This window comes from Orycteropus afer, unplaced genomic scaffold (genome assembly GCF_000298275.1).
Source record: "Orycteropus afer afer isolate SDZICR_OR568_19922 unplaced genomic scaffold, OryAfe1.0 scaffold00013, whole genome shotgun sequence".
In the NCBI taxonomy this organism is placed as follows: domain Eukaryota; kingdom Metazoa; phylum Chordata; class Mammalia; order Tubulidentata; family Orycteropodidae; genus Orycteropus; species Orycteropus afer.
Window position 1 is genome coordinate 9,912,614 of NW_006921600.1, and position 11,296 is coordinate 9,923,909.

General features: G+C 37.8%; 1 protein-coding gene across 1 annotated transcript in view; it reads right to left on the minus strand.

Moving 5' to 3' along the window:
• The window catches only part of RPS6KC1 (ribosomal protein S6 kinase C1), a 315,271-nt gene that overhangs the window by 132,159 nt on the left and 171,816 nt on the right, over positions 1-11,296 (minus strand). Inside the window, exon 8 of the mRNA XM_007952634.2 lies at positions 4,129-4,221. Within this exon, the coding sequence (XP_007950825.1) occupies positions 4,129-4,221 (93 nt within the window). The remainder of the gene's footprint in view (positions 1-4,128; positions 4,222-11,296) is intronic.

The window sequence follows — 11,296 nt, forward strand, 5'->3', positions numbered from 1 at the left end:
ACTGTGCTACCAGAGCTCCCTATTCTAGGCATTAGTGACATGAAATAGACTGATTTGGCCATTTGGGGACAGATAATCATATGGTCTACTATGCCAGGAATGACTAGTTGAAGACAAATAGGGCCTCATACATTGTCAAAAAAACCATTCAAGATCTATCTTGAAGTACAACACTGTTAGTGATAGGATAATATCCATATGTCCATGAGGAAGACCAGTTATTACAACTATTACTTAAATTTACACACTAACCTTAACACCAAAGATGAGGAACTGAAGATTACTAATAACTTCTGCTGCTTGAAATTGATCAACCATGCACTCAAGATGCATTGATAAATATTCATGATTGGAATGCAAAAGGCAGAAACAAAGAAGAAGTGTTGGCAGTTGGAAGATATGGCCTTGGTTACAGAAATGACACAGGAGATCACATGATAGAATTTTGCAAGACCAACAATATATTCATTGCCAGTATCTTTTTTCAGTAACATAAACAATGACTATACCCATGGACCTTGCCAGAGGGAATACATAGGAATCATATCAACTACATCTGTGGAAAGAGATGATGGAAAAGTTAAAGATCATTGCTCAGAACGAGGCCAGAGGCTAACTGTGGAACACACTATCAATTGCTACTATGCAAGTTCAAGTTGAAGCTGAAGAAAATTAAAACAAGTCCATGAGAGCCAAAGCAAGCCAAAGACCTTGAGTATATGCCACCTGAATTTAGAGACCATCTCAAGAATAGATTTAACACACCGAACACTTATGATCAAAGAACACACAAGTTGTGGAAGGGCATCATACATGAAGAAAGCAAAAGGTCATGAAAAAGGCAAGAAAGATAGAAAGACCAAAATGGATGTCAAAAGAGACGCTGAAACTTGCTATTAAAAAGACAGAAGCTAAAGCAAAAGGAAGAAATTATGAAGTAAAAGAGCAGAACAGAAAATTTCAAAGAGCAGCTTAAGAAGACAAAGTAAAGTATTATAACAAAATGAGGAAAGACTGGACTTAGAAAACCAAAAGGGAAGAACACACTTGGCATTTCTCAAGCTGAAATAACTAAAGAAAATATTCAAGCCTCAACTCACAATATTGAAGGATTCTATGAGCAAAATATTGAACAACACAGACAACATTGAAAGAAGATAGAAGGAATACATAGAATCACTGTACCAAAAAGAACTGGTTGATATTCAGTCATTTCAGGAGGTAGCATATGATCAAGAACTGAAGGCACTGAAGAATAGCAAGGCCCCAGGAATTGATGGAGCACCAACTGAAATGTTTCAACAGACAGATGCAATGCTGGAAGTGCTCACTCATCTATGCCAAGAAATCTGGAAGACAGTGACCTGGCCAACTGAGTGGAAGAGATACATATTTGTGCTGATTCCAAAGAAAAGTGACCCAAAAGAGTGCGAAAATTACCAAATAATAACATTAGTATCACATGCAAGTAAAGTTTTACCGAAGATAATTTTAAAATGGTTGCAGCAGTACAAGGAACTGCCAGAAGAAAACATGGAACCAGGGATATCATTGCTGAGGTCAGATGGATCTTGGCTTACAGCAGAAAATACCAAAAAGATGTTTACCTGTGTTTCACTGACTATGCAAAGGCATTTGACTGTGTGGATCATAATAAACTATGGATAGCATTGCGAAGAATGGGAATTCCAGAACACTTAATTGTGCTCATGAAGGACCTGTACACACACCAAGAGGCAGTTATTCAGACAAAACAGGGGATATTGTATGGTTTAAAATCAGGAAGGGAGTGCAGCAAGTAGTATCCTTTCACCACTTATTCAACCTGTATGCTGAGCAAATAATCCAAGAAGTTGGACTATATGAAGAAGAATGTGGCATCAGGATTGACGGAAGACTCATTAACAACCTGTGATGTGCAGATGACACAACACTGCTTGCTTGAAAGTGAAGATGACTTGAAGCACTTACTGATAAAGATCAAAGAGTACAGCCTTCAGTATGAATTACACCTCAATGTAAAGAAAATGAAAATCCTCACAATTAGACCAATAAGCAACATCATGATAGAAAGAGAAAATACTCAATTTTTTCAACACTTTTCCTCAAAACTTCAAATTTCCAAAACCCAAACTTTTAAAATTCTACAGTATAATGAGAAGCAATTTATCTTACAAAACAATTCAAGATTTTAAAAGTCTACTTATTCATGTTTTTGCAATGGAGAGATTATGTTATATATTTTAAAAAGATTATTTGCAAAGCTTATTTATTTCCAAAATACATATTTCCTCATCACTACTTAGAAAAGTTAAATGTCACCCTCCAAACACCAAAAACATTTCCCAGCTTACCTGAGGAAAGGCACTAATGAATTATATACCTTAGCACAGAATTTAAGAATTCCTCTACTGTCAAAAGTCCGTTGTTTATATAAACCTATGAGACTCAAGACTTAAAGGTAACTTACTAGTGGTTAGACCATAGCAGTGAATGATCACATTTTGTTTAAAAAAAAAAAAAAGATCATAAGGAAGAGGCGCATATTATACAGCAAGAAGGTACACTTAGCTGCACAGCAATCTATAAAGCTGGGAACTATTCACTTTCTATTTTCCTTCCATCTGTTCTCAACAGAATAGTCTAATACTCTAATAGAATATTGGAAAAGGTAGAGAAAACATGGTTAAAAGAACGCTTTAGGCTCTAAAAGAATACAGTGTCCTCCGACTCCTTAGAATTCTTTAGTCTCAAATTTGAGTGACAGGAATTTCTATTAGGAAAAAAAAAGAGATGCTAATAATTTAATGAAGCTGACACTCTCATATAATATCCAACCTACTGTCCCCTTTAGAATGCTTCAAATTGTCTAACTTGCTTGAGATACACTGCACACTGTTCAATTTTAGCATGGAATCACATGCATACCTTACAACACAAAAAGGACTCAATGAACATTAAGTTACAAATGAATACTAGGGTGCTTCACAGACAATGACTAATGTGAAAAATATTTCAATTAATTTACACCTTAATATTAAATAGGGCCGACTCGAGGGCACATAACAACAACAACATTCTTTTCATTTAAATGGTAAAGTGGTGGTTGATCAAATATATTAAAATACAGTACGTAAGATAAGGCTTATTGGCTGTAGATCTTAAATTACCCCTGTAAACTATCTGATAGGTGCAGTAGTGTTAGTATTTGGCTTACGGGGAATGCTACCAAATTTGAGGATACTCAATGCAGACACCTTTGTTAGCTCAGTATTTTTACTCCAAGTTTAAAAGTATTTGGTAGCAGGGGAAAGAGGATTGTAGTATATTGGGAAAAGCACAACTTACTGAATCAAAAACTTCTAGGAATAAATTCCAGGAGCCCTGGTGGCACAATGGTTTAAGGGCGTGGCTGCTAACTGACAGACTGGCTATTTGAACCCATCCTGCAGTTCTGTATGAGAAAAGACTTGGCAATCTGTTCCCGTAAAGATTACAGCCTAGAAAACTCTGTGAGGTAGTTCTACTCTGTCACATGGGATAACTCTGAGTCCAAAGGGACTCGACAGCACCCAACAATGATCCCGAATTAGCTATGTGATTTCTGGGCAACTTATCTAATCTGTTCTGAACATCACTTTCTCCACCAAGATTCAAAAAAACAGCATTTGTGGGAAAAATTAAGTAGGATATATTACATACAATGCCTAATAGAGGGCCTGACACATAGTAGGTGCTCAATAAAGGGTAGCTATTAAAAGAATGTCACATTCTTTTATAAACAGGAGATTGACTATACCAGTAAATGTTGAACAACAACTGACTCACAAGTTTAACTAACATAAAGTGCATCTTTACCAGGCTATAACACTTTTTAAAAACCAAGTCCCTTACTGAATGTCAATAAATATGCACCTTCTCCTTTAGCTCAAATATATTTTGCATGACCTTACATGAATTGCTTAGATAAAAGGCTTTCCTCTTCTGCTTTTGTTATTTTAAAGTGCAGATGCATTTGAGTCATTTTCTCCTTTTGTTTCATATCCTTAAGATCCAAAGCTTCAAAGACAGAATGTCAGCATGCAGTCGGTTTATGACTGAACTCTTGAAGAGACACTGAAGAATTACCTTGTCAATCACCCCAAGGACTCTGAAGGCCTTCAGCTCCTCGGCAGGGCTTCTTAGGTTCCAAGGGGGCCTTGAACTTAGTGATCCTGGAGGCTAATGGAAGATATCAAAGATTATACATCAATCAGGGAGGTACTTGAAGGAAGACTGCCTGCTGAAGCAAATGCCAGGCCAAAGGAAACTAAATTTATCATAAATCAGAGAGTAGAAAGATGAAAGGAGGAAGTTTCTGTTTGTCTGTAATATAAAATAAAATAATAAAGGAAACCAAAAAGAAAAACAACAAAAATAAAAAATAAAAAAACTTACAAGTAAATAAATCACTGTTAACATTGAAAACAAAATTTTAAAAAGAAAAATTAATGAGCTAATATAAGTTTTGAGAGCAATAATTCAATTCACAGCAATACAGCTATAACGGAACTTTTAAATAAATGGGTAACTGGACCAACAACCAATCATAACCTTAAATTTACCCCAGACAGTTCAAGAACTGGAAAAACTAGAAAGCAACATAATAATGGATAAACTTGGTGGGTACGGGCACACCCATTCTCCCTCATCGTGAAATTACAATCCTTTAATGTTACTTTATAAATATATATACTATACATTTTAACAGGGATTGGCAGATGCAAATTCATCTAGAAGAATTACCAATAATGGTGAAAAATTTAGAAACCCCACCATATAATGAATAATTAATAGACCTAAAGTTGTTTAAGCCTAGAAATAAGATGATTTACAGGAGAGAGATTTTTCTTCAAATATCTGAACACCTATGATACAAAAAACTTAGAATATTAGCTCCAAAAACAATCAAGGAATACAGAGAGGAATACTTTGGCACCATATACAATTAAAGAATAATCCTAACTTTTCATCCATTGGTCTTAGTTTTTCTCCGTCAGTAAAATAAGACATTAAACTAGATAAACACTATGGAGCCTTCCATTTGGCATTTATAACCAGTGACCAGTGCTAGATTAAGCCTTCTATTAAAATGATGAGGCTACAAATGATAACAGGAGATACAAAAGCCTACTATATTCTTAAGACAGATCTTTTTGTTGTCAAAAATCTATTAGAATACATAACTTTTGTTTCAAAAAGTGGAAGATAAAAATATCCTGACAATCAAACACCACTGTTAACAGTTGCTGAGAAACCATTTTTGATACTTCAGGTCTTGTGCAAACCAACTAGGTGGGAAATTCCTTGAGAACAGTATTACTCATCTTTATAGTCAGAATGCCTAGCATGTTGCTTGTGTTCAATTAGTCGGAAAGAGGGAGGGATAAAAGAAACAGGGAATGAAGAGATAACAGAAACAAGGAATTAAGATCAATTAGGTGTCATTTACCACTGGGAAAACCACCATGTGTAAAATTTTCTAAAAGCAGCAATTCCGATGACCTTTAATTTTTTCATTTGTTTGTTTTTTAGGTTGAACAAGCAAATACCAACCTCAATGTGCCTGAAGAGGTGGTTTGATAAATATTTTTTTAAGACACTTAACTTGAAAAAGCTGGTGACAGTGACAGCTGGGCTGAACAATAATAACTTTTTAAGAATGGATTTAGATTTCCAAAATAAATTTTAAAAATACTTATTTAATATCTCATTTCATAGGATCCTGTGCTAGATAGCATAAAAACAGATACTTCTCTGCCTCTTTAAAAGCTTTAAGTGTGAGGAAAATTTTTAAGTCTATAGAAACTATTTTAATGTTATACATGTAAACTGATAATACAAATGATATCTTCCAACTGATTATATGATTTCATTTTCCACCAGCCTGAGTATTGTCTTTACAGGAAGCTATTATGATCCTCATTTTACAGATAAATGAAGACAAGTTCAGAATGGCTGTGTGTTTGTTTGCTGTCAGAAAGAGAGTGAAAAATCTTTGACTAGAATTCTAATTCCTTACTCTAATGCTTGCAGTCTTTCTACTACACAACTAATTGTGATAAGTGGAAATTCAACTTCCTCTACCCGAAATTAAGAAAAAACTTAAGAGCTGCTTGTGACTCTGGCAAAAAGAATGCTGGGGAAAAGTTATAGGGGAAAAGAAACCTTTAAATGATATTTTATCCATTATATGAACCTTTGAAAATATAACCAAAAGCCTCCAATATCTCTACCTCCTGCTTTATTTATTATTCCAGGCCAAAAGTTACCATTCAAATTCAATGATATCAATGAATCTTTCTCTTTCAAAAAAAAAAAAAAGTATCAGCTCACTTTAGCAATTTCAACAGCAAAGAAAGAAAACTACAAAATCTATTACAGCAACTTGCAAGAAATAATTACTGAAAAGGATATAAGCCATCAAAAGGCATAGTCCCTAGCCTCAAGAAGGTTATGATCTACTTGAAAACACATGAAAAGTTACCAGTAAAACACTGTTTTTTAAAAAACACAGGACAACACAGAGAAGTCACTAGTTAGTAAATGATAAACTGTGGTCTCAAAAAGAAGTGGAACTAAAATGATATTAAAATGCTGTGTGAAAATTAGGTTAGGAAATGGATATTATATATATATAATGGGTCAGCACTAACCTGACAGGAGAAAATGTCCAAACTGGAAAACAGAGGATAATAAAATTACATACCTAGGTCAATCAGATTTCACAGGCCTTGAATGCCAGGGGAAAAAGTCTAGACTATATTCTCCGGAGTCTAGACGAGTTTTTATATAACAAAGAACCCAATGAAAACAGTGGTTTAGAAAGGTTACTCTTGCAAAGAAGGGAATGATAAAACTGTAGCGGGGAAAGACCAAAGGCAGAGGAATCATTAAAGCTCTCTTTCTACTTTAACCATACCAAAAAGTTTAAGATCAGAGAGTGAACAAAGAAAAGATCATGAAACAAAACCATCAATAAGAAAGTCCTGTATTTCTTATATGCACATTTAAAGTGAGTAGAATCCTACAGACTTATTCTTCTTTTCAGATGGCAAAAAGAAACATAAATCTGCAGAATTTAAGAGCTGAGAGACCAGAGATCAAGGACAACATTCTTCTTTTTTTTTTTTTAAAGAAGAGAAAACTAAGAAGTAGCAAGGTTAAATAATTTGTCCAAAATGAGAAACCTAGGTGAAAGGTAAGGAGATACTAAATCTTACTTAGAAAATAATAAAGGGGGGGGGGGGTTTTGCCATGTATTTCCGTGCAAAATGACCGATTTCTTTAATTAAAACAGAGCAAGATTTTCAGTTATATATATTAGCTACTATAGCAGAAGACGGAGTTCTGGAGGAGCAGTAGTCAAAGCATTCAGCTGCTAAACAAATGCCCTGTAGCAGGAGATGATGCAGTCTTCTTTCCATAAAGATTTACCATCTTGGAAACCCTAGGGGATAGTTCTATTCTGTCCTATTGCATGGCCATGAGTCAGAATAGATTCAACAGCAGTGAGTTTGGGTTTGGGGTTTACAGCAGAGCAGAGGAACCCTGGTGGCATAGTGCTTAAAGTGCTTAACTGCTAAACAAAAAGTCAGCAGTTCAAACCCACCAGTCACTCCAACAGAGAAAGATATAGCAGTCTGCTTCTGTAAAAATTACAATCTTAGCAACCCTATGGGACAGTTCTACTCTGTCCTATACAGTTACTATGAATCAGAATCAGAAAGCAGGAAGTAGCTGTATTCAACTATACTAGGATTAAATATAGGGGCAAATATTGAAGAGAAGCAAAAGTATATGATGATTGAAAAATCTTTAAAACCAGAGACGGTAAGTACATTTCTCTCAACTGATCAAGCCCATGGAAGAGATCTTTGTTAATCTCTGTCTCAGAACTCTTCTCAATGTAGTGCTTTTGGCAGCTACTACAGGTCTCTGGAAGGAGCTCTGGTGGTGCAGTGCCTAGGCATGTGACTGCTAACCAGAAATTTGGCAGTTCAAATCCACCAGCTGCTCCACAGAAGAAGATGGGGCAATATATTTCTGTTAAGAGTTACCACCTTGGAAACCCAATGGGGGTTGCGATGGGTCAAAAATTGATGCAATGGCAGTGAGTTTGGCTTTGGGCATGACAGGTCCCTGGGTGGGGCAAACAGTTTACACTCAACTGAGGCCCTAAAGATTGATGGTCCAAATCCACCCAGCATCACCACTGAAGAAAGGCCTGACAATCTGCTTCCATAGAGATTTCAGCCAAGAAAACCCTATGGAGCAGTTCTACTCTGAATATATGGGTTGCCATGAGTCGGACTCAATAGAAATAGGTTTGGTTTTTTGGTTTAGTGGTGGGTAAGAGTCGGCACACTAGTTAAAATCAGTTTACTACTCCTGGTCTACATCCTCTAAGAGGCTGGGTAAAGTTTATCCTCCTTTATGTTTTGTTGGCAGGGGGATGTTTAAAGCTGCTGTTTAGTCTGCCCACAGTCTTTTTCACATTACTCTCTGACTTCATTTGAGATAAGGCAAAAAAACACAAACCCACCTCCACTGAGTTGATTCTGACTCACAGTGACCCCCAGTGGGTTTCCAAGGCTGTAAATCTTGGAAGGAGACTGCCTCATCTTCCTCCCATGGAGCAGCTGGTGGGTTTGAATTGCTGACCTTAGGGTTAGCAGCCAAATGCCTTACCCACTTCACCACCAGAGCTCCTTTTACATTTAATATACAGCTCCCAAAGAAATCTAGCTTATTAAAATGGAGATACTGATTCACTAAGTCTGCAACGGGGGGCAGCCTAAGATTCTGCATTTTCAATAAGCTCCCAGATTAATGCTGACACTCACTGTTGGTCCATCTTCACACTGGAAATAGGTTTAGTTGTTGCTGTTGCTGTTGCAAGTGATGTTGCTGGGTAGACGCCAACTCATGATGACCTTGTACAACAGAGTAAAACTGCCCCCATAGGATTCTCTTCACTATAATCTTCACATGAGCAGACTGCCAGATCTTTGTCCAACAGAGTTGCTGGGTGGGTCTGAGCCACCAGCATTTAGGCTAACAGCTAAGCACTTAAATGTTGTACCACCAGCTCCATTATCATTACTTGGGGAAAAATAAGTAACCAAGAGCAAAGGGAAGGCACTACAAAGAATATATCAAGAACCCACACTCTGAGCTACAACTTTCTGAACTTGGCTTCATTCAGAGAATTTTGACTTTGCAAACATTTTCACTGGCAACTTGCTGCTGTTGCTGCGTGCCATTGAGTGGATTCCAACTCCTAGTGACCATATAAGACAGAGCAGAACTGTCCTACAGGGTTTCCTAGGCTGTAATTATTACAAGGAAAAAATCACCAGGTCTTTTCTCCCACGGAGCCACTCAGGGGTCTGAACCACCAACCTTATGGTTAGCAGCTGAGGGCTTAACCATTGTGCCACCATTGACAACCTACTAACCATCAATACTTAGTCTCCTAAGTCTCTCTAAGATTATATTTCAAGTTTGATGTTTAATTACAGTCCTGTTACCAATTTAGTAACAGGATTTAGTTTGGGAGCACCCGGGAGCAGGCCAGGTGAGTGAGCCAGGGTGCAGAAGGCAGGTGGATGTTGGAGTGGCTGAGGGGAGATCAGGAAGCAACCAGAGTGGTTTGGAACAGCTAAGGGAGACAAACTTGTCTGTCAGTTTGTCTTACTGTGGTGGTTTGTATGTTGTTGTGAGGTTGGAGGCTATGCCACTGGTGTTTCAAATGCCAGCAGAGCTACCCATGGTGGACAGGTTTCAGTGGAACTTCAAGACTAAGAGAGACTGGAAAGAAGGAAGAAGGTATCCACTTCTCAAAGAATTGGCCAGTGAAAATCTTACGAATAACAGTGAAACAATGTCTGATACGTTACCGGAAAACCTGATGAACAGCCCTGAAACATTATCTGATACAGTGCTGGAAGATAAGCCCCTCAGGTCAGAAGGCACTCAAAATACAACTAGGAAAGCACTGTCTCATCAGAGTAGAGTTGACCATAATGATGGGAAAAGAGTAAAGCTTTCAGGAGCTCTGATTGCTGATATGGTATGTCTCAAAATGAGAAGAAACAGCTACAAACATCCATTAATAACTGGAACGTGGAATGTACAAAGTATGAATCTAGGAAAATTGGAAGTTGTCAAAAATGATATGGGACGCATAAAGATCGGTATAAGTAGACTGCCCAACCTTCCTTCCAAGGAGTGGCTGGTGAGTTTGAACCCCCAGCCCTCTGGTTAGCAGTCAAATGCCTTACGTACTATACCACCAGAGCTCCTATCCCAGCCATTAGTGAGTTGAAAAGAACTGATGTTGGCCATTCTGAATCAGACAATCAGATGATCTACTAAGCCAGGAATGACAAACTTAAGAGGAATGGCATGGCCTTTATCATCACAAAGAATGTATCAAGGTGGGTTCCGGCAAGATGGTGGACTAGGCAGAAAGACTGCACAGAGACCCTTTTCAACAAAGAAAAGGGAAACCAATTAACACAGACACAGAAGATAATCTTGGACCTGTAAGCCTTGAAGGGGAAGATATAGAAGTGAACTAAATCCCAACTAGCAGAAGAATTTGCGTGAAAATATCAAAAAAGGAGAAATATGGAGCTGTGGTCTGGCAGCGATCCTGAGTGATCCTGATGGCACAGACAGCTTGGAGATTCCGGAGTGATGGCAGGCCCTAAGAATTAACCTAAAAATCAGCCCTGTTAGCCAGGGACTGCACGAAGGACTGCTCCAGTGGCCAGGGAATAAACGGAGAAGATGAAGAGAAAGGCGAGCTGAGCTGTGGACTTTTGCCGCTCCAGAGGATGCTGCCATTTTGAAGGTCTAAATGCAGCTATTCGGGATATTTAAAGAGACAGTGCTCTCGTGGATTCCTGGGGCTTAAGAACACGTTCTGCTTTCCAGCAATCCCAAAGACCCTCCAGACCTGCAAGACCGAAAAGGTAGGACATTCCTCTTGTTACTCTTATACACCACACCTGCTTGGTGAACGGAGGTGCAGCCATCCCCCATTCCCACCTACTTCTGGACCCAGAGGAACTCCATCACAGTCTGTGGGCTCAGACAGAGCCTGGGTGCCCTGCCCTGTCCTCCACTGATTTTTTTGTGCTATTTTCTCTCTCTTTTTTTATTTTTATTTTTTTCTTTTTCGCTTTCTTTTTTCTTGTGATTAGTTTGCTTGTATTTGTCTGTTTTTAAAACAACTATTATTATTAAT